We start from the raw sequence: 23,530 nt of genomic DNA on the forward strand, positions 1-23,530 counted from the left end.
TAGAAACGTGGGAGTTAGAAGGATCCTGGTGCAGTGCCAGAGCAGACAGCTGAAACCTGAAACAATGGAATAGACAAAACCGTTGGAAAGGTTCCGAAAAGAGCTAAAAGACTGATCTGTGCAGATTAATTCCCCAGCTTTCTCCAGAACCTGGGGGCTTTCAATGCTCTCTCCAACTGCCTCTGTACTCACTAGATATCCTAGCTCATATCATTCATTTTTCCTCCTTTCAGAACCAACTGAATTTTGGCTAGCATCTTGGGCCATTAACATCAGTGGGGTTACTCCTGATTTACAGCGGGGAGAGTGAGAGGGGAATCAAACCCAGTGACTCCAAACTGATTTAGTTAAACCAGTGCAAAAGTCAGTGTAGAGATGCTAATTTCACTGTCTTATTTTGATTTTTAGTGTAAACTGATTGGGAACAGGTTTAAGTTAAATTGGAATAAGCTGCTCTTCAACTGAAATAAGAATAGCAGTCATGGAGAATGTCTACACAGGGGTTTGCAACAGTTCAGCTAAACTGGTTTAATTAAACCCAGGCTTGCCCACCACAATTTTAGTCCCACGAGCAGGCATCAATTGATCCAGACTCTGAGACTTGATGCTGTGGGTTTTTTATTGTGGTGTGGACAGAACCCATGAGACACCCCTAAAGGCCACAGTCACTTTTGAAAATGGGACATAGGTTCCTAAGTTACCTATGTGCTTTATCCTTGATCTTTACAACTGGGGGAGAATCGCCTGCCCCAGATATGAGCAGTGGGGGCAAGAAACCTAAGTGGCTTCATGATTGAGCTTGATAAGTTTATGGAGGAGATGGTATGATGAGTCTGCCTACAATGGCATGTAGCCAATGTGTAATGACTAGTAGCAAATATCCCCAACAGCTAATGATGGGAGACTAGATGGGGAGGGCTCTGAGTTACTATAGATAATTCTTCCCCAGGTGTCTGGTTGGTGGGTCTTGCTGAAATGCTCAGGGTCTAACTGATCACCATATTTGGGATCAGGAAAGAATTTTCCATTGGGTCAGATTGGCAGACACCCGGGGCTTGCCTTCCTCTGCAGCATGGGGCATGGTTCATTTGCAACTTTAAACTAGTGTAGATGGTGGATTCTCTGTAACTTGAAGTCTTGAAACCATTATTTGAGGACTGCAATAACTCAGCCAGTGGTTATGGATCTATTACAGGAGTGGGTGGGTGAGGTTCTGTGGCCTGTGATGTGCAGGAGGTCAGACTAGATGATCACGATGGGCCCTTCTGGCCTTTCTATGAATCTGTTCAGGTCACATTTTCAAGCTTTTATCTGCAACGAGGGCTAGAAACTTGCCTTTGTTTCAAATAAAGCTGCACGTCTCACACATTCACATGTCTCCTGGAGATGGGGCTTTAAGGAAAACATCAAATATTGTGAGACTTGCAATAAAATCACCAGAGTTGTCAACAAAGGGGAATTATTTATATTTACTTGGTAAGATGACATCAGCGCAAACAGTTTCACAAGCTCTGAGTTTTATTTGGGATTTTGTTTTAAATGGGTTTGTTTTTCTAGGTAGGCAAAAAGGTTTACAATGATAAAAGGAAGGGAGTGAAATTCATAGAGCTCTTGGTCCTTCAGTTTCCAGACAGAATCAGAATGTGTTGTAGGTGGTGGAGATCTTAATAAAGGATGGAGTTCCAGCCATCTGATGTGTCCTGACTATCTGATTGCCCGTGGAGTCATTTGTCTTTCTGCTCCCACTGCACTCCCTGCCTGAGTAGACTGTCAAACTCCCAGCTGTTATGCTGTTACCTGACACTAATTGCATATGGTTAGATATTAAGCTGGGCTGGGAATGCTCAGGGTCTGGATGGATGCCAGAGAAGGCTGTGAAAGTCACAGGGGGTGGTGACTTGGGGCAGTGATCCATTCTTAGATCAGCAAATTAACAACCTGCTCCTGGCACTCCAGCTGTTGACCTGTGTTTCCCAAGACAGGAAAGCGAAAGCTAACTCAGCTCTACTCCCCGGAGGCACCTTGGCTGCCATGAACCCTGCCCTGCGCCGCCAGCATGGGGTTGTTTGTTCGAGCTGCCAGGGCCCCTATAAGATCCCGGTGACCTTTAAAGGGTGCAAGCACAAGTTCTGCCGCTTCTGTGTCACCCCCTTCAAGGGGGAGTCGGGCACAGCCACCTCCTGCCCCCTGTGTCACAAGGCCCCTAGGCACGGAGAGGACAAGCCCCAGGGGCAGCCAGGCAGTGGGGCAGATGAAGCTGAAAAAATCAGTCTGGAAGTGGGCGAAGAGCCTGAGGTGGAGCCGGAGTGCGGGGAACACCAAGCGGTTCTGGACCTGTTCTGCACAGAGGATCAATCCCCCATCTGCATGAGCTGCAGGGACTCCCAGGCTCACTGCGCTCACACTGTGGTTCCCATTGAGGAGGCTGCCCAGGAGTACAAGGTAGGGTGCTGCCATGCCTCTGCTCTGTGCCTCTGCTTTCAGCCTCTCCCTGTAGCTGGCAGCAGTGACGGTGAAATTCAGCACAAAGCCCAGGCACCACTTACACGAGAGACCTCCTGCCCCACACGTCTGCCCTACGCTGCTGCCAGCCCTAGGGAGGGACAGAGAAGCCTGGCCATAGTGCCCATGAGCCAGGAAACAGCTGTGCCCTGCCTCCTTTAACCGTGCTCCCACCAGGCCTGTGTCCTCTTACCTTGTGTTCCATTGTTGTGTGGCTGGACCAGTGGTGGATGGCCACTTGGGGCAATGAGGCCTGTGCCCAGGGGCCCTGGCTAAATTGGGGCCCCCACAAAAATCCCCCCCTGCCACAGCCCCGGGTCTGGAGGAGCTCTCACTCCCTACTGTGGCCCTGGGGCATAAAGCGTCTCTGGACTTAGGGCCGCAGAGGAGGGTTTGAGGTGGAAAGGAGCGAGCGGTGGGTGGGGCTGCGGGGGAAGGGGTGGAATGGAGTGGGAACGGGGATGGGGCTGCGGGGGAAGGAGTGAAATGGGGTGGGGCCATGGGCGGGGCCACAGGCAGAAGGGGTGGGACCGCAGACAGAAGGCACCGGGGCCCCCTGACTCGCTCTGACCCAGGGCCCCAGAAGACCTTCATCAGCCTCTGACCTGGATGCTGTGTGATCATAAAGATCAAAGCCAGACGGGGACACCAAATATCTAGTCTGACCACCTGTGTATCACAGGCCACCAACAGCTCCCAGCACCCGCACTCCAACCCATCTACTGAAATTAGACCAAAGTATGACAGCCACTGGTGCCAATTAGGGGGTCTGCAGGTGGTGAATGCCCCCCTTCCTCCAGGCTTTTGCACTTGTTCAAAGTTTAATAGGCTGCGAAGTCAGGGGGGAGGGGGAGGGCAAGGCCACTTTTAAGCAACTGAAATTAGTACAACTGCTGCTGGAGTGGTCCGGAGCATTTCTCTGGCTGAGTGGTCGCAGTGCCATTGAAGTTTGACTGGGCTGCCCCTGCCTACAGCAGGGAACAGGCCAAGTTGCAGTGAGTGCTGTTGTGACTTGACGCATGGGCAGTCTACTGAGAACTTTACTCCTGGCAGCATCAGTTCATGCACCACGTGGGTGAGAGAGAGGGGAGACTCCTGGCCTAGTGGGGGACACAAGTGGGGACTGGAACAAGGTTCCTGCTTCGGGGTCGGGTGGGGACCAGAATTCCCCCCCGCCCCCCGCAAGAAGTGTCTGAATTGGCACCATTGATTTCAACCCCCAGGAAACTAAGCTATTGTGTACCACAGGTAGAGAATAGGAGGGACCGAGGTGCAGCACTGCTAAGGCCCCGGCAGTAGCCAGAAATTGATTAAGTGAGATATATCTGGATGATCCTTGCAAGCAACCCATGCCCCACACTGTAGCGGAAGGTGGTGATGGCTGCGGAAGCGAGTTTATGTATACATTAAAATAAATTAGTTAATTCATGCACCAATTTCTCTATGGAAAGGCTTATTGTAAGGGGGTACATTGTGGTGTTTTGTGTGTGTACATGTGCGTGCACATGCACAACCATTGCACACCCGTTCTTCTGATGCAATGCTTTTGCATTTTGCCTTTGCAAATTTGGCTTCCAAATTATTGCAAATATCTGCATCTTATAGTATCGCCAATGTCCCAGTCTCTTAACGCTGCATCACAGCTTCTCCTAAGGCAGCCGGGGTCATCAGGCAGAGCAGATCATGCTGTTTATTTCCACTTGACACTCTTGCTTTTCATCAGTTTAAACTGTGCTGTGCCCTTAGCCTGTGTGTGGTGATTGTCTATGATTTAAGGAGAGCTCACTAGCTTAGGGCTACCATACGTCCGGATTTCCCCGGACATGTCCGGCTTTTCGGTCTATAAATAGCCGTCCGGGGGGGATTTCTAAAAATCTAAAAATGTCCGGGATTTCCCCCCGGTCAGCTATTTATAGATTGAAAAGCGGCAGCCAAGTGCCGCTGGGCAGCCAAAGCCCCTTCCCGGCCCCCCCCATCCCCTGCAGCCTTAGCAAGCTGCCCGGCCCCGCAGCTGTCTTCCCCCTCCTCCCCTCCCCAGAATGCTCTGCCCCCTGCTCCTCCCCTTTCCCTGCTTCCCGCAAATCAGATATTCGCGGGAAGTCTGAAAACAAGCAGGGGCAGGCGGGCAGCAGCAGGTAAGCTGGGGGGGACGCGAGGAGGAGGGCTCTGGGGAGGTGAGGCGCGGCACAGCCCAGTCCAGCCCTGACCGAGTGGCTCCCTCCTGCCTCCAGCAACTCCAGCCCGGCTCGGCTCGGGCCCCAGGCCACCGGCCCTGGTTCTGGCCGAGCAACGCCGGCCGAGCATCCCCGACCCCGGCCCCAGTGGCTCCGGCCCTGGCCTCAACGGCTCCGGCCCGGCTGGGCTCAGGCCCCGGGGCACCGGCCCCGGTTCTGGCCGAGCGCGCTGGCCCAGCCCCGGCTGAGCGACGCAGGCCGAGCGCCCCCAGCCCTGGCCCCAGCGGCTCCGGCCTGGCTCAGGCCCCAGGACAGCGGCCCCGGTTCCAGCCGAGCGCATCGGCCCGGCGCTGGCCAAGCACCCCCGGCCCCAGCAGCTCCGGCCCAGCTTGGCTCGGGCCCCAGGGTGCCGGCCCCGGTTCTGGCCCCAGCGGCTCCGGCCCGGCTCCGGCCCCAGGGCAGCAGCCCTGGTTCTGGCTGAGCGCACCGGCCCGGCCACAGCCGAGTGGCCCTGGCTGAGCACCCCTGGCCCTGGCCCCAGCGGCTCCGGCCCAGCTCGGCTTGGGCCCTGGGGCGCCGGCCCCAGTTCTGGCCCCAGCAGCTACGGACTGGCTTGGGCCCCAGGGCAGCGGCCCCGGTTCTGGCCGAGCACCTCTAGCCCGGCCCCAAGCCCCGCGACCCCGGCCGGAGCACAGCCCAATTCCTGGGCTCTTGCTAAAGCCGGCCCTGGTCAGGGGACGGGGGGTGGGGGTTGGATGGGTCGGGAGTTTGGGGAGGTGGTCAGGGGGGCAGGGGTGTGGAGAGGGGTCGAGGCAGGCAGGGAGCAAAGGGGGTTGGATAGGTTGGGAGTTCTGGGGGTCCTGTCAGGGGGCGGGGAGCAGTTGGATAGGGCATGGAAGTCCCGGGGGTCTGTCTGGGGGCGGGGGTGTGAATATGGGGTGGGGGTGTGGATAAGGGTCAGGGCAGTCAGGGGACAGGTAGGGTCCTAGGGGGCAGTTAGGGTGGGGGGTTCTCAGGAGGGGGCAGTCAGGGGACAAGGAGCGGGGGGAGGTTGGGGCTTCTGAGGGGGGCAGTCAGGGGGTGGGAAGTGGGAGGGAGTGGATGGGGCGGGGCAGGGGCGGGGCTAGAGCGGGGCTCCTCCAGTGTCCTCTTTTTTGATTGTGGAAATATGGTAACCCTACACTAGCTGTGCTTTTCTTGCCAGAGGAAGCTGCAGACAGCAGTGGAGCTCCTGAAAATGCAGATGGAGGAAGCTTGGGAGCTGAAATACCAGGAGGGAAAGAAGACAGCTGACTGGAAGGCAGGGCCCCATGGTTTTAACCATTCACAAGCCTACTGCCACTGCAGGTTTTCCGGGGGTTCTGGCAAATGTCTGCCAGGAGGAGGCTATGTCCCTTTGGGATTAGCCATGCATGAGGGCAGATGTAGTGGCTGGTTTTTCGGTGGGGTTTAGCATCCCTGGCTCCCACTTGGCTAGGTCCCCCAGCCCTTCCGGGAATCAGCTCTCCCCCACCCCCCCCCGTCTCCCCCAGCAGCTCATAATACGCTGCAACCCAGTAATTGTGAAACACGTTCTCATTCTCCAGGTTCTGCTACCATCGTGTGGCCATTTGATGTAATTGCTCTCCAGTTAGCACTTCCTATATGTCCCCTCCCCGCCATCCCACTATGGCAAGATACTGATATTACTTATTTATTTGTATCCTTATAGCACCAAGAGGCTACACCCATGATCAAGGCACCATAGCGCTAGGGTGCTCTTCAGACAGGGAGCTCTCAAGGTCCCTTCCAGCCCTACATTTCTATGATGTTCTGATAAGAGAAAGCCCTTGCTCCCAGAGAGTTTAAAATCTAAATAGACATAGGGTGGGAGTTGAAGCAAAGGCACGGAGATTTTCCCAGGGTCACCCAGTGGCTCGCCGGTGGAGTAGGGAATAGAATCCAGATGTCCCGAGTCCCAGTTCAGTGCCTGATAGGGACACAGGACAGGAAGAAACCTCCTGGGTCATTGAGTCCAGCCCTTATCTCAAGCCACCCCATCAGAGCATCCTGTTCGTAAAATGACTAAGCTCCATCTGCAAACCGGTCAGGTTGTTTGCCCCCACTGCTCTTACTGGGAAGCTGTTCCAGAGCCTTGCTCCTCTGATGGTTAGAAACCGCTTCTTCCCATCCTCCAGGCCCAGTGAGTCTCGTCATGAATATATAGACCAGAAACGCTGATGCAGCTGCATCTCCATTCTTTTTTTTTTAATTAAAAATACTGGTCGCTGAAAACCTGTTTGTCAGTCGTAAGAAGGGAAGTGTCAAGCGATGACAAGCAGGTGTCGCTGTGTGAGGAGAAGGGGCTATTTTCTGGAGTGAATCATCTCAAGGGAACCTAGTAACTCACTCTTGATTGATGGGCGAAAACATCCCAGGTGTTGTGTAAAGAGATGGAATCCCTGCTTGATGTGTAGTTTGGAGCAGGTAAAAACTGCACAGCATGGAGAAAGGATATGAGTCAACAGTGTGCTATTGTTGCCAAGAAGGCTAACGGCATTTTGGGCTGTATAAGTAGGGGCATTGCCAGCAGATCGAGGGACGTAATCATTCCCCTCTATTCAACATTGGTGAGGCCTCATCTGGAGTACTGTGTCCAGTTTTGGGCCCCACACTACAAGAAGGATGTGGAAAAATTGGAAAGAGTCCTGCGGAGGGCAACAAAAATGATTAGGGGGCTAGAGCACATGACTTCTGAGGAGAGGCTGAGGGAACTGGGATTGTTTAGTCTGCAGAAGAGAAGAATGAGGGGGGATTTGATAGCTGTTTTCAACTACCTGAAAGGGGGTTCCAAAGAGGATGGATCTAGACTGTTCTCAGTGGTACCGGATGACAGAACAAGGAGTAATGGTCTCAAGTTGCAGTGGGGGAGGTTTAGATTGGATATTAGGAAAACCTTTTTCACTAGGAGGGTGGTGAAGCACTCGAATGCGTTACCTAGGGAGGTGGTGGAATCTCCTTCCTTAGAGGTTTTTAAGGCTTTGACAAAGCCTTGGCTGGGATTATTTAGTTGGGGATTGGTCCTGCTTTGAGCAGGGGGTTGGACTAGATGACCTCCTGAGGTCCCTTCCAACCCTGATATTCTATGATTCTATGAAAGGAGCAAGACACTTAAAATCCCATAAATCCCATAAAATTTCCAAGTTCCGTATTTGCCTGCTCCACAGCTAGGGCTCCTATGCACTGTGATAAGCCAATTAATAATAGTCTTTGGGGCTTTAATATGTGACGTCCATCCCATGGCAAAAAACAAGCACAACACCTGCCCACCACTAGACCGCACACCATGGCTTTGATTACTGTGCCATATAAAGGTTTTTAATTAACATTGCTGGTCATAGGTGCTGAATTCCCCTCTGCATGGTGGATGCTCGACCCCTCCCCGCCCCGGCCCTGCCCTGCCCTGCCTCTTCCCGCCCCGCCCTCACTCCACCCCCATTCCACCCCTTCCCCAAAGTCCCTGCCCCTTCCTGCCCCTATTGCACCTCCTACCCCCAAGTCCCCACCCCTGCTCCGCCTCTTCTCCGCCTCCTCCCCTGAGCACGCCGGCATCCCTGCTCCTCCTCCTCCCTCCCAGAAAGTCCTAAGTGCCGCCAAACAGCTGTTAGGCGGCGGGAAATGCTGGGAGGGAGGGGGAGGAGCGGGGATGTGGCGTGCTGGGGAGAGGAAGAAGGAGGCGGGGAGCTTGGCTGCTGTTGGGTGCGGAGCACTCACTAATTTTTCCCCGAGGGTGCTCTAGCCCCAGAGCACCCACGCAGTCGGCACCTATGTTGCTGGTTAGCAATACAGGAGACCCAACCAGGCTCAGGGGCCCCTGTATGTTCTAGTGTCTAGAGCAGGGGTTCTCAAACTGTGGGTCGGGACCCCAAAGCAGGTCATGACCCTGTTTTAATGGGGTCGTTAAGGCTGGCTTAGACTTGCTGGGGCCCAGGGCCAAAGCCGAAGCCTGAGCCCCATTGCCCAGGTCCGAAGCCAAAACCCTTGGGTTTCTGCCCTGGGCAGCAGAGCTCAGGTTACGGGCACCCTGGCTGGAGCTGAAGCCCTGTGGCGGTGCGGCTCAGGTGGGCTCAGGCTTCACACCCCCTCCTGGGGTCGTGTAGTAATTTTTGTTGTCAGAAGGGGGTCACGGTGCTATGAAGTTTGAGAATCTGAGCACTGAACTGAGGCTCTGGAAAAACTGGTTTCTATTCCTGGCTCTGGCCTGCTGGGTGACCCTGACCTATCACCTCCCTGCTCCGTGCCTCAGTTTCCCCATCTGTAAAATGGGGGTAATGATATCGACCTCCTTTTAGAACACTTAGAAATCTACTGATGCAAATTGCTAAACAATAACTCCTAGCTCTTATATGGCACTTTTTATCCATAGATCTCAAAGATAAGAACTGCCTATTACTGTGCTGGACATCGTCCACACACTGTGTAAGCAACAGCCCCTGCCCAAAGAACTAACCATCTAAAGAGTCAAGACACACAAAGGTGGGGGAGAAAACAGAGGCAGAGGTGAAATGATTTGGTTGAAGTCGCATAGCAGCTCAGTGGCAGAACAAGAAGTAGAACCTTTCAGGGCTAGCCCCTGGGCCATGTTGCATCGCTACCCTCTTTACATTTATCCCTACCCCAAACTGGCTGATATTTTTCTGTGGTTGTTTTCATTTTTTTTTTTTTTTACTTTTAATGAAGGAGAGGACGCACTATCAGAGAATGTGCATTGAGTTTGAATTTGAGAAGCTGCACGAGTTCCTGAATGAGGAAGAGGAGCAGCTGCTGCGGAAACTGAGGAAGGAGGAGAAAGAGACCCTGAAGAAGCTGCATGGGAATATAATAAAGCTCTCAGAACAGTGCTCCTCTCTGCAGAAGCTGGTCACGGAGATAGAGGAGAAGTGTCAGCAACCAGCTGCTGCGTTGCTGAAGGTGAGAAACTCCCCCATCCCGTCAATCTATGCTGAATTAACGGGTATCAAACCCCATTGGCATTGGATCTAATGACCAAGGAAGAAAAAGCTCTTTCAGTTTTATTGTTACCTAAATAATAAAACCCCAGGCTGGAGGGTCCATCTGCTCCAGAATTTCTCTTGCTTTTGTTAAAGGAAAGTTCCCATGTGCCTCGCGAGAGCTGCCATGTGACCATCTCCATAGGATCAGTGCTGCTGATGAAAGATTGCTAGAGAATTGTTGCTCTTCTACCCCTTCTCCCACATCCCTTGTGCAATCTTTTGTAGACATCCATGTGTCTACAGCTGCTCCGTAGTTGTGCTTGCACAGCTTCTCTGCCCCAGGCCCACGAGATCCAATATCTCCTGTCTGCTCCAGGCAGAAGCACATCTGGAGCGTGTAGCCGATATGTTCCGCTGGGCAGTTGCAGATAACAAGGGAGAGGTGCTAGGTGTGGTCGCCCTAGGGTGACCAGATGTCCCAATTTTATAGGGACAGTCCTGATTTTGGGGTCTTTTTCTTATATAGGCTCCTATTACCCCCCACCCCCGTCCCGATTTTTCACTCTTGCTGTCTGGTCACCCTAGGTTGCCCAGCTGGGCAAGCAGGAAAAAGGCCCTTCAAAAATATGCAGGAATTGCAAAGGAGGTGGGGCGGCTTCGGGTCTCTGTGACCCTTGAGCAGTGGAGTTCACAGTTTTGACCAGAGTGGTCACTGTCGGGCATTGTAGGATAGCTGCTGAAGGACTGTTAGGGTCAACTTAGGTCACGCAGTGTCTACACTCGCTCTGCATTGATCATGGCTCACCACAGGGGCATGCACAGGGGAGGGCAAGCAGGGGCACGGGCCACCCAAAAATCTGAATGTCCCTGCAGCCTGGGAAGGGAGGAAGCAGCAGGGTGGCTGGCTGCTGGCTGAGCGACTCCTCCCCCCACCCCTACAGCTGCTACTTCTCCTTCCCTGTTGCTGGAGTCCCACATGTTGCGTTTGCCTCCAGCACCTGACTCACCTCGCCCATTCGGGGAGGCTAGCCCCTGGCCCACCGCTTCTGCTCGAGGCCCCGCCCCTCCCCCTCCAGAGCCCCTGAGCATACCATGCAGCCACCAGCCCCCCTGCCCAGCCCTGGGCTGCCCGAGCGCTCCCAGCCCCAGAGTGCCAAGGTTGGGCGGCCCGAGCACCAACCCCAGCCACCCCGAGTCTCAGGCCACAGTCCAGTCCCCCCTAGCCCCAGTCTAGGGCAAAGGGGAAAAGAGTGGGAAATAGGAGGGATCTCGGGGAGGGGGCCACACCTGGCTGTTTGGGGAGGCTCAGCCTCCACTGGCCTGTGATACCCACCAGCCATGCTTGCGCACGCCGCTGGCTCACCGCTGTTCAGGGAGGTGGCTTCACTGTGTTGCCATAAAGGGCCACTTACATTGGCTGGAGACACGTGCGCAAATAGATTTGATGCAAGTCGATGTACATCGATCCAGTATTGTAGCATGGACCAAGACCAAGGTCTTCCTGGCAGTGGTACAGGTGAATAAAGAAGGATATTTTTGAGGTTAAAGCACTGGCGCAGGACTCACAAGACCTGGGCTCGATTCCCTGCTCTGCCACAGATCTCCTGTGTGCCCCGGGGCAAGTTACTTAATTGCCTCTCTTTGTAGAACGGGGTTAATACCAGTATAACCTGACTGGTGTTTGCAAGTGTAAATTCATTGGGTGTGAGCCTCAGCTGGTGAGGATCGGTGTTTCACTGACGTCGGTGGAGCTCCACTGATTTTCACCAGCTGAGGAGCTGTCCCATTAATATTTATGAGGTGACCAGATACTATGGTGAGGGGAGTCCTTCTATGAAAACAGGGGTGGTGGGAATCACAGGCCAGGGGAGGCTAAGCCTCCCCTAACCCAGGCTGTGGCCCTGCCTATGCTCTGCCCCAAGGACCCGCCTCCCTCCCCCGCTCCCTTGAAGCCGACTGGGGCTCAGGTCCAGCCAGCGGCCTGGAGCTTGGGGCTCAGGCTGGTAGCCCAGAGTCAGGGCGGCCAGGGGCCGGGGTGGCTTGGGCCAGCTAGCGGCCCGGGGTCAGGCCAGTGGCCAGGGCAGGGAAGGAGTTTGGGGCTCTGGTGGGTGATGGGGGCAGGGCCTCAGGCAGAAGGGGTGAGGCCAGGGGGCTAGCCTCCCCGAAGGGGGAGTTCATGCGCCACCTGTGCATACAACCTGATGCATGCTTTCTATACTCCATCTATGCACTGTATACGGCATGTCTAAAAGCTCTTAGGACCAGCTCCTCAAATGCATTTAGGTACCTAACTCCCAATGGGACTTTACCACTTACCCAGCAATAACACATTTTCAGCATAGGAACAGAGAAGGGAAACTGGAAGGTTGGTGTCCCTGCAGGGGCAGAGTTAAGCTTATTTGGGAGCCTTTAACAATGCTTTCCACATTCTCATATGTATGGGAACTCAGAAGAGCTATAGAATGCAAAGTTATTGTTGAGTATTACAGTTCAAGAAAGGATCTAGTTCATGGTGCAAATAGTGTGAAAAAAAATCAGTGAATATTGGTTTCCTCCTGTCACTGCAGAATGTGAATTCCTCTTTCCATTTTCTCCTTTTAGGATGTGAAAGACACATTAACCAGGTACTTTTTCCATTGACTCCAGTTAGAAACTTTGCATAAATGTTTGTCCTGAGCCCATGAGTGATAAGTTGGGCTGTGTTCTTCTTAGGAGTGAAAATATTCAAGTGCAGGAACCTGAAGCTGTGTTTACTGAACTGAAGAACATATACAACATTCCTAACATTGATATTATTGACATTCTAAGGAAATTCAAAGGTAAGTAAAGACTGTTCCTCTATTCAAGTCCCCAGATGTTTCATGATCCTTGCACCATGGAATTTGCCATGAAATTCAAACCTTAACCTCAGAACTGTTCTCCAGACTATCAGTTTCCATTTAAAAAAAATTAAAAACAGCTCGCATGATTAGCAAGAAAATATTATAAATGCAACCTGAGGGTAAACTGAAGCAGTGATTTTTGCCTGAGTCTGCAGATAGCCTGACTCAATAGCTCTAAGAATAGGGAATTGCTCTTATTCATCTCAATCAGTGTCGACTCTGAAACCTAATGGTAGTGATATAGGAGGTGACATTACCTATTTCACTGCCAAGCATTTTGCACAGAAACATCCAGCTAATGTTGGCTTGCTTGTCCCACAATGTCAAACTGCCTCCCGGTGCTTAAAGTTCCAGGTTCCAAAGCTTTCAGCTCCCTCTTATGAACACCTTCTATGATGCCACCATTGGAGCAGAGATCTGCAGCACATTGTGAACTGAAAAGTGCTGGTCTTGGTATGTTAAGACAATTCTCATATAGGACCTGATCCAAAGCCCACTGAAGTATATGGGACTCTTTCCTCTGGCATTGGTTGAGGCCCCAAGCAGAACTGGTCTAAGTAAGGTAATACAGGGCAAGAGAAAAGAAGGAGTCATATCCTCATTTTTACAGAGGGGAGCCTGAGATGCAGAGTTTAAGTGACTCACCCATGTCACACAAACAGTCTGTGGTAGATCTGTAAATTGAACCCAGATCTGCTGGCTCCTTATCCACAAACCCAACTTTCCTTTGCTCCTTGCCACCCACCACAGCCCAGTTTAGCTTTCATGACTCCTACTCTATGTAGCCGAAATATTAATGGAGGTGCAGTTTAATTTCCCTTTAATCATCATGACCAATCCTTGCCCCCGGCAGTGACTCTGTGACATTTTCTCTCTCTTTTTTCCCCAGTGGATGTGATTCTCGACCCAGACACGGCTCACCCCAACCTCATCCTGTCTGAGGACAGGAGAAGCGTGACACATGGAGGCACGCGACAGGAGCTGCCCGGCAATCCCGAGCGATTTGATCCTTATATCATAGTGCTGGGCTCCAGGAGGTTCACGTCAGGGAAGTGTTACTGGGAGGTGGAGGTGGGCGACAAGGTGGAGTGGGACGTGGGGGTGTGCAGAGAATCTGTGGGCAGGAAGGGGCAGGTTATATTGTCTCCTAGCAACGGATTCTGGAGAGTTTGGTTGAGGAATGGAGATAAGTACAAGGCCCTGATCTCCCACCCAACCCCCCTCACTGTCAGCGTGCGGCCCAGCCGGGTGGGGATTTTCCTAGACTACAAGGCAGGCGAGATCTCGTTTTACAATGTGACAGACAGGACCCATCTGTATTCATACAGCGGAGCCTTCTATGGGGTTCTGCGGCCTTTCTTCAGCCCCGGCCTCCATCGGGGAGGTGAAAACACTGCTCCGCTGACAATCTGCTCAAAGTCTCTGGACTAGCTCCAATAGGAATCAAAAACACACACATGGAAGGAGCACCAAGTCAAAAAACTTCCCCCTCCACCAATACCTCCCCCCACTCACATGCTCTCCTCCTGCTGGGGCTCTGATCTGGCTCCATGGGGAAGAGGCCATTGCAGTGGTGAGGAATGCAGGAGTAGATTTGGTCCCATTTGGCAGGAGATGGTGAAGTGGGATACAGACTATGTTGATTACCCAAGGGATTTCTGGGGGAGGAAAGTAGCCATGAAAAAATATGTAGCAAAATGACAACTCATTTGGCTAACTTTTAGAAAAAGTGACTAATAATAATAATAAAAAAAAGTTGGTGATAATTTTACCCTCTTTTTTTAAATCACAAGTTTTATTCAGTGTTTTTCACCAAAATGTTGACATTTGAAGCAGTTTTGACCAGCTCCATACGTGGCTGAAAAACACAGGCTGTGGGGAATTCAGGAAAATGTTGTCAAATTCCCCCCTTTTTTTTTCTTAAATCAAGCATTTGAATTTTTCATTGCAGTTTCAAAAGCGGCTCTCGTGATCAGTGATTTCTGGGGTGCCTTAAAGCAGCCACACTGTTTTCAGAGGGAGGTTAGCTGAGCAGCCCCTTTCCTGGTGTCTGAATTGGGGCACTCAAAACCAAAGGTACTGAAATTTTAGGCACTGATCCTGCAAACACTTAAACACATGCTTAACTTTGTGCAAGTAAGTAATGACATTAGTGAGTCCTGCAGGTAACTTCAGTGGGACTGCTTACATGTACAGAGTTAAAAATCATGCAGTTGTAGAGACAGGGACTTAGGCTGCTAAAATTGAATGATAAGATAATGACAGTGAATGATGCTAGGAACACAGGGAAAATGCCACACAATGAACCCTAAAATTATTGTTTTCCTTGATTCTGCTGCTGAAGAGACCAAAAAAAAAAAATCCAAAAGATCTTACATATGTGTATGAAGCTACCTTTGCTTAGGAGCTGGCACATTCCACAAGATTTTGCAAGGGATCTGCAGATGTGTCTAACTTCAAAACCTAAAACTACAGCTGATCAAAAATAAGAGCTATTCAAACAGTTTTCAGAATGGATTCCCATTAAATTTCAGTGGGAATTGTGTGGCTAAATCCCAACTGTGCTTTAAAAAATCTCAAATATTGTTTTCTAGAGGTACAAGCTTGTTCAGCACTGAAACTGAAGTTTCATCACTTAAATTTATTTAAATCTTCCACCATTTAAAACTTGCACTACTCAGGTTTCTGGAGTAACAGCATGCTCATTACCAGTCTGATCCTCTGAATCAACAGAAAGAATGCTATTGTCCATCGGGTTTGGAACAGACCTCAAAACTAATTCACCAGAGACTTGAGCAATAATTTTTGTGTGTGTATACTGTAAAAATATTTAAAATGACGGGTTGGCAATAGGTAAAATAAACCACAGTTAAGATTGTAGTTAAATTGTGGTTCAGTGTTGAATTCTGTGAAATCAATTAAAAATAAAATGCATAAATTGTTAACACTTTGCATCTGTCATTATCAAAACATTTTACATGGATATCTTGGGGGCAAAGAATTAATGTCTTATTTGATAAGTCATAATTTCTTTAGACCAGTGCTCAATCTTATTACACAGGAGGGCCATATAAATCCAAGTACAACCTTGTGTGGATCAAACAGATTCCACATATTTTAATAAGATTTAAAGTCCCCCATATTGATTTATATTTTATTTTAAGTTATAAATTTAAGTTTGTTTCATATGTATTTAGATAGTTTTCTTCTATATACAGTAATGACAAAACACTAATGAATTGGCCATTAGTATATTGTGCTGAAGCAGGCTGCGGGCCTTATGTAATGCTCTGGTGGTCTGTGTATGGCCAGTGGGCCTTAAATTGGGTACCCCTGCTTTAGACCGTGAGGGTAATTAACCATTGGAACAATTTACCCAGTGCCATGGTGATACAAAAGGCTTTTTAGCTGCTCTGATCCTGTGTAAGAAATGCAGCACCCAGGCTAGAGGCATGCAGTCACACACAGCTGCAAACAAGCAGGAAGGGAGAAACATCATGGATTTGACTTACGCAAATTAGCATAATGTAACCCTTCTGCCCATCTAAGTTGGCAGCAACAAGGGCCGGGTTCTGTATCTAGGGGTTCCGTTTCAATAACGCAATGCAAAACCGGCTCGAGCCCCCACCCAGTGACCTGGGACAATTACATACCACCCCCTGGGCGCCTCTAAGAGGCAATACTTCCCCTCTCGCAAGCACGGAGTCTGAGTGTAACAGAAAATGTTTAATAACATGAGGTAAACGACATCAGCATTAAATTGGAAAAACACCACAAACAGGATTCATAACACAAACCATGAGCAAAAAACCCACCCCAGCAAATTGGGCTGAGTTCTTTCCTTTTGGTTCTTGAAACCAGCAACCCAAGAATCACCAAAGTCCCAAAAGTCCAACAACCCCAAAATCTCTTGGGTCCAGCAACCCAAGGATCACCAAAGTCCCAAAAGTCCAACACTGATCCGAGTGTATCCGGGCTGGAAATCCATAAACTGAGAAATATTTCTCCCACAGTACTCGAGCAACAGTGGTGGCCTTCTGATCACGTGTGGGATATGCCTGCGCATATAGCGTATAATGGTCAGTCACTACTAGAATGTTCCCAATATTCCTCTTGTCTACTTCTAAAGACAAGAAATCAATGCATACCAGCTCCAGAGGTTTGTTGCTGGTGATGTTCTTCAGATATGCCGCCCTCGTGGGCAGAGTTTTCCTTTGAACACATCGAGCGCAGGTCTCACATTTCCTGCGAACATCTTCAGCCATCCGAGGCCAATAGAACCTACTACGAATAAGTTCCAGGGTCCTCTCCATTCCTAAATGTCCAAAGTCATCATGCAGGGCCCTCATGGCCAGGGCTCTGTACTTTTTTGGCAGCACTAGCTGTGCTCGTTGCTTTTGTAAAGGGTCTGTGGTCACTCGGTGTAGCTCTCCCTGAATCAGTTTTAGTTTGGTCCATTCTCTCAATAGTAGTTTACCCTCCGGGTTAGGTGGGACAACCACAGCTGGGCTTCGCCCCTCCCTTTTTGCAAGTAGTGTATCACGAATGTCAATATCTTGCAGCTGGGCTTCCTGCCAGTCAGCCGCATTGAGCATGGGCAAAGGAGATTGGTCCAACGCAATATAGTTCACTGAAGCAGAAGGCACGCATTCAGGGGGCAGGCCCAAAGCTTCTGCAGCACATTCATGAAGACTCTCATGGGACTCTGGCTCCCGGCGACTCACCCTGCAAATAGCCCTCACTCCATCTGTGGGTATCACAGCAACTCCTGGTGCCTGTGGACGCCTGGACAATGCATCTGCATCTACATTGCTTCTCCCTGATCGGTATTGAATGCTGAAGTCATAGCTAGCCAAAGTGGCCACCCATCTTTGCCCTGTAGCATCCAGCTTAGCACTTGTTAACACATAGGTCAGTGGGTTGTTGTCTATCCACACCTGGAACTGAGCACCATATAAGTAGTCTCGAAATTTCTCAGTGATGGCCCATTTCAAGGCCAAGACCTCCAGCTTGTGGGTGGGATAGCGAGTTTCACTATCAGACAGTCCTCGGCTGGCAAAGGCTACCGGTTTACGTCTTCCTTCCACTTCCTGGTACAGTACTGCTCCCAGACCCTCCAAACTGGCATCAGTATGCAGGATAAATGGCTTGCTTGGGTCAGCAAAGACTAGGACCGGAGCATGAGTTAGGCAAGTCATGATTTCTCGAAAAGCCCTTTCACATCTCTCATCCCACCGTGGCCCAAATGGTTCGAAGGGGCCATAGTGTCTCTGCACTGGAGGCTTTGGGGACCTCCCTTATTCTTGGTCTTAGATTTGTTCCTGCTGGACTGGTATCCCCTGGTAAGATCATTCAGAGGTTTTACAATCGTAGCATAGTTTTTCACAAATCTGCGGTAGTAGCCACTAAACCCAAGAAAGGTCTTGAGTTCTCTGTAGTTACTTGGACATGGCCATGTAGTGAGGGCTTCTATTTTATTGGGATCAGTACTCACACCCTCTTGGGACACGATGTGACCCACATACTTCACTGAGGTCCTGCAGAACTGGCATTTGTCAGTTGAAAGCTTCAAACCATAATCCTCTAACCTATCAAGCACTTTAAGAAGTCTTTCTTCATGCTCCTCCAAGGTTCTTCCAAACACTATCAGGCCATCCAAATAAACTAACACTTGCAGTAAATTCATGTCTCCCACAACTTTCTCCATAAGATGTTGAAATGTGGCAGGTGCTCCAGAAATCCCTTGGGGCATGCGTTCAAACTGATAAAACCCTAATGGGCAGATGAAGGCTGTCTTCTCCTTATCTTCTTCACCCAGAGGGATCTGGTAGTATCCACTCCGAAGATCCAACACAGAGAACCACTGGCTTCCCAGCAAACAGTCTAAGGCAACTTGGACTCGGGGCATTCACACTCGCCATAATTCACCACCAGATGTCAGGGTAGAGCTCATCCTGACTCTGCTTACAATAACAAAGGTGGTGACAGTATCATAATACTTAGGCGTGCATACAAGTGAAGTTAGTTTAAGATTTAAGGCTTTTTATAAGTAGTACTTAATGATAGTTTAAAGTAGTAGCTAGAAATCCGAAATGGAGGACTCAGGCTGAATTGACCAATAGCAGACAGAAGATTGGGATCCAGCCTCTCTCTGGCCCTTCTTTTAGCATCTCCAAAAGACAAGCTCCCAAACAACTCCATGGAAAAATCATGGAGCAGGTCCTCAAGGAATCAATTCTGAAGCACTTAGAGGAGAGGAAAGTGATCAGGAACAGACAGCATGGAGTCACCAAGGGCAAGTCATGCCTGACTAACCTATTTGCCTTCTATGACGAAATGACTGGCTCTGTGGATGAGGGGAAAGCAGTGGACGTGTTATTCCTTGACTTTAGCAAAGCTTTTGATACAGTCTCCCACAATATTCTTGCCAGCAAGTTAAAGAAGTATGGGCTGGATGAATGGATTATAAGGTGGATAGAAAGCTGGCTGGATCGTCGGGCTCAACGGGTAGTGATCAATGGCTCCATGTCTAGTTGGCAGCTGGTATCAAGCGGAGTGCCCCAAGGGTTGGTCCTGGGGCCAGTTTTGTTCAATATCTTCATTAATGATCTGGAGGGTGGCGTGGATTGCATCCTCAGCAAGTTTGCAGATGACACTAAACTGGGAAGAGTGGTAGATACCCTGGAGGGTAGGGATAGGATACAGAGGGACCTAGACAAATTAGAGGATTGTGCCAAAAGAAATCTGGTGAGGTTCAACAAGGACAAGTGCAGAGTTCGGCACTTAGGATGGAAGAATCCCAGTCACTGCTACAGACTAGGGACCGAATGGCTAGGCAACAGTTCTGCAGAAAAGGACCTAGGGGTTACAGTGGACAAGAAGCTGGATATGAGTCAACAGTGTGTCCTTGTTGCCAAGAAGGCTAATGGCATTTTGGGCTGTATAAGTAGGGGCATTGCCAGCAGATCGAGGGATGTGATCAGTCCCCTCTATTTGGCATTGGCGAGGTCTCTTCTAGAGTACTGTGTCCAGTTTTGGGCCCCACACTACAAGAAGGAGGTGGAAAAATTGGAAAGAGTCCTGTGGAGGGCAACAAAAATGATTAGGGTGCTGGAGCACGACTTCTGAGGAGAGGCTGAGGGAACTGGGATTGTTTAGTCTGCAGAAGAGAAGAATGAGGGGGGATTTGATAGCTGCTTTCAACTACCTAAAGGGGGTTCCAAAGAGGATGGATCTATACTGTTCTAAGAGGTACCAGATGACAGAACAAGGAATAATGGCCTCAAGTTGCAGTGGGGGAGGTTTAAGTTGGATATTAGGAAAACCTTTTTCACTAGGAGGGTGGTGAAGCACTGAAATGGGTTACCTAGGGAGGTGGTGGAATCTCCTTCCTTAGAGGTTTTTAAGGTCAGGCTTGACAAAGCCCTGGCTGGGATGACTTAGTTGGGGATTGGTCCTGCTTTGAGCAGGGGGTCGGACTATATGACCTCCTCCTGAGGTCCCTTCCAACCCTGATATTCTATGATTCTAACTACCCTCCACTGACTGACTGTACCCACTAAACTGGGGTGTGGGAGTCAGGGTCTCATCCCCATCCAGATTCTCCCTGGCCACAAGGGGAGATGGGGGAGGAAGCTGGGGGCAAATCAAGCAGAGGCAACTGTGCCCACAGCCCCGGCCACTGAAATACTTCAGGCCCTCGGGGCAGGTGAGCATATCTTGCTGGCTCCTCTGTCAAACACAAAGGGTCCTCTGAGCTGAGGGTGAGGCAGGGAAAGGAGTTACAGTGAGACATGGAGGGGAGCATCTCCTTCTGGGGAATTGGATCTTGTCCTGGGGCCCCTGGCAGGGAGTTTGTGACATCTGGTGACTCAGGCTCTCTATTCCCAGGCAGTGAAGGGTGGACCAGGATTGGGTAGTAATTAGAAGGGAGGGGATGGCTGGCTGGGAGTCAGGACTCCTGGGTTCTATGCCCAGCTCTGGGAGGGGCAGTGAAGTCTAGTGGGTTGGGGCAGGGCTGTGAATCAGAACTCCTGGGTTCTTTTTCCACCTGTGCCACTGGCCTCTCTGTAACCTGGGTCCTTTGCTCACACTGGGACAGTTTTCCTCTCTAAACATTTCACATCATACCCCTTCCTAAGGGGATGATTGTTTCTGTGTATTTTTGGTTTAAAACTTGTAGAAAAGGAGAGAGGGGGAAAAGCCCAGAAAAACCTATACATTATTTCTCTGTCTCAAGCGGGAAAAGCTCTACTCCCTCCTTCTCCCCCCACCAGTAGTCTCCTCTCAGCCAGACATGCCTTTCGCCCCAGATCAACCCAGGCTGCTCCCCCTGCAAACTCTAAGCCCCTCCAGCTCTGTATTTACACTGGCGTAAGTCTTGGACACTTCCACAAGTGTGATGAAAGTCTCTCCCCTTGGAGGTTCTTCCTGCCAGCTGGGTTCCTGTCTGAGTGGGAGCCTTACAGAGACAGGAGAGCCTGGCAGTACTAACATTGGCCTCCCCCATCTTGCCCTAGGAGGGGATGGCTATAAGGAGACTGCGGGAGGCAGGGGTTTGGGGGGGGGACGGACCAGGGGTTGGCTGAGGAATTCTGAAAAGAAAAGGGACATGGCCCTGATGAGGACGTGGCCCCAGGGAGCTCGAATCCTGAAACCCAATGTAGGAGTGTCCACCAAACGGGATTGCACTGACATAAACTAAACTGATTTAAAAACAGATTAGGGAGAGGGCTGCATGGGAAGTGAAGGAGGGAATCAACGTTCACACAGAGACAGGGGTTTAACACGCTTTAGTTAATCTGGCCTGATTTCCCATTCACACGACCCCTCAATTAAAACCAGTGCAATATCTGGGGGTGGACCAGCCCTGGGAGGGGCTGTCTCTAGTTTATTCATTTCACTGGTTGCTACCGCAAGAGGGCTCTGCCTATTGCTACATATGGGGGCAGGCAGGGAAACATCCCTGGCTTGTTTGCTGGCTGGTGAACTTCCTGGGTCAGACGCTGCTGCTCGGTCTCCATTGTGAGCCGTGGGGAGCCCGGGCTGAGCCGCTGCTGCTCCCCTGCGGGGGCTGGAACCAGCCCCTGGGGCAGCCCCGGGCTCTGCCGACACCAGCCCCTGAGCCGGAGCCTGCAGGTGAGGGGAGAGACCCGGGGGAAAGGGCTGGGGCCGGGCAGGAAAGTGACTCTACATCACCGGCCGTGGGAGGCTCAGATCTCGGAACCCCTGGGAATCTGCCCCCTTGTTACTGCACGGAGGGCTGGGAGCTCAGTTAACAGCAATTAAGCTGCTGCCTTTTTGCCGCTCCGGGGGTAAAAATTGGGAGACATGCCAAGGAGACAAAAGAGGGGAGAGGAAAGGGATTGGGGAGGCCATGAACAGGGCCCCAAATGTCTCCCCCTTCTTTTTCCTCTATTGGGGGTGGAGTTGTCAGGAAGGAAAGGGGTAAAAATAGGGATGAGAAAGTGTGTGACATCTGATTGCATCATCTCTGCGCAGGGAGGGGGAAAACAGAGGGGGGAAGCACTGGGATTTATTCTTTGCTGAGGGGGTCCCTTCAAACTCCACGATGTTGGGGAAAGTCTCACCGGTATTAAAATTCTGACTGGAATGTGTTTGATCCATCAGATGTGCTGGGTCTTAAGCCACTTGGTGTCTTTGTGTGAAAGTTTCCATATGACCCCCTTTCTCGTGAATATCGTGACACCCCCTGAAAAGACCCACATGGATCTGTGAGAAGGATTGGGGCCCTGGGTGTTTTTCTAATCTGATTTGGTGGCTCTAGTGAGTGGCTCCTGAACATTCAGGTTTTGGGGGGGATATTTCTGCTTCAAAATATCTGTGTGTCTCCAACACACTCATATCTTCTTAGCTTAAAAAAATCTTTTTCTTGGGGAGGGGAGAAGTTTGGGATTTAGGCAGAACTGATGTCAGCTGGGTCTCTCTCTTGGCCTGGCCTGGGTCAGGCCATCTCTTAGACTCATGGGGATGGCCCAGGGATGTATTGTGGAACCCAGGAAATACGATGGTGTAGCTTGCTCCTTCCTCTTCTTTCAGTCAGCCATTGTGTGCTTGCACTTCTCCCCAAAGCCTTTTATTTTATGGACCCACAAAGGGAATGATAGATAGGCCCACCCGGTGGCTAAAATAGTGAGTGGATGGGCTAGTCTAATTTTCAATACACCAATTTTGGTTCATTTATTTCTGGTCTCTCACTTTTCTTGTTTACCAAGCATGATCTTAACAGAGTCCTTGAGTAATATCAGGAGGCCGTTTTGTTCTTTGGACTAATGTAGTCTGTCCATCTGTCTACCTTTTGCACCTTTTCCCCATTAATATTTGTTATTGGTCACTGTCATGGTTCATTAACTTTCACTCACTTTTTACAGGTGAGCTCACAATTAGGGTAAATTTGTAGGCCCAATTATCACAACACCTCTCCGGTTCCCATGGAGGCTTTCACCCCATGGAGTCCCAAAAGCTCCAGGTAAACATCCTTTGGGAGGGTTGCTTCCCCCAGGACTGTCTCTGAAGTAGGAAAGTGGTGGCTTTCTATTCTGTGCAGGAGGGGGATAGAAATTTCAAGAATCCTCTAGGTCCTCCATCCACCTAGCACTCCTTTGCTTTAACCGCAACTCCTCGAATGTTGTTACCAAATCCCCTCAGGATTTCCTGCTCGCTGTCTTGAAACTGCAGGAATTTCTGGGTTTGGAGGAAACATAATTTGCATTGAGCAGCAGAGAGAGGAAAAGCCAGTTCCTGCCTCTGCCTGGTCTCCGCGCTGCTGGGGGAATGGCCTGCCCTGGGGACAGTGTTGAGGGATCCCCCAAAGCGTATCCTTGATTCTGCTCTTTCCTAGAGTTTGCTTCAGAGATTTTGTTTGTTAGTTAATTACTGGGAGGGTTTGAAAATGTCCTGGTGGGTTTAGTCCTGTGGGAGGGGCCAGGTCTGCGCTGTAATGAAGTGACCTTTTCCCCAACATTGCAGGGTCCAGGGA

General features: G+C 50.6%; 1 protein-coding gene across 1 annotated transcript; it reads left to right on the forward strand.

Annotated features, from left to right (window-relative positions):
• Window positions 1–1,979: 1,979 nt before the first annotated feature.
• LOC128848297 (E3 ubiquitin-protein ligase TRIM39-like) lies at window positions 1,980–15,456 on the forward strand. The gene is made up of 6 exons (XM_054048209.1): window positions 1,980–2,442; window positions 5,881–5,976; window positions 9,396–9,626; window positions 12,251–12,273; window positions 12,362–12,468; window positions 13,421–15,456. The coding sequence occupies exons 1-6, from the start codon at window positions 2,032–2,034 to the stop codon at window positions 13,960–13,962; spliced, it is 1,410 nt and encodes a 469-aa protein (XP_053904184.1). The 5' UTR covers window positions 1,980–2,031; the 3' UTR covers window positions 13,963–15,456.
• Window positions 15,457–23,530: the final 8,074 nt, after the last annotated feature.

Source organism: Malaclemys terrapin, chromosome 13, assembly GCF_027887155.1.
Source record: "Malaclemys terrapin pileata isolate rMalTer1 chromosome 13, rMalTer1.hap1, whole genome shotgun sequence".
Lineage (NCBI taxonomy): Eukaryota > Metazoa > Chordata > Testudines > Emydidae > Malaclemys > Malaclemys terrapin.

Excerpts from the sequence above, each read along its gene's own strand:
- LOC128848297 (XM_054048209.1), top strand. The coding sequence starts at position 2,032 with ATGAACCCTGCCCTGCGCCGCCAGCATGGGGTTGTTTGTTCGAGCTGC. Across the intron at positions 2,443-5,880 it reads AGGCTGCCCAGGAGTACAAG|AGGAAGCTGCAGACAGCAGT; the intron begins GTAGGGTGCTGC and ends TTTTCTTGCCAG. Across the intron at positions 12,469-13,420 it reads CATTCTAAGGAAATTCAAAG|TGGATGTGATTCTCGACCCA; the intron begins GTAAGTAAAGAC and ends TTTTTTCCCCAG.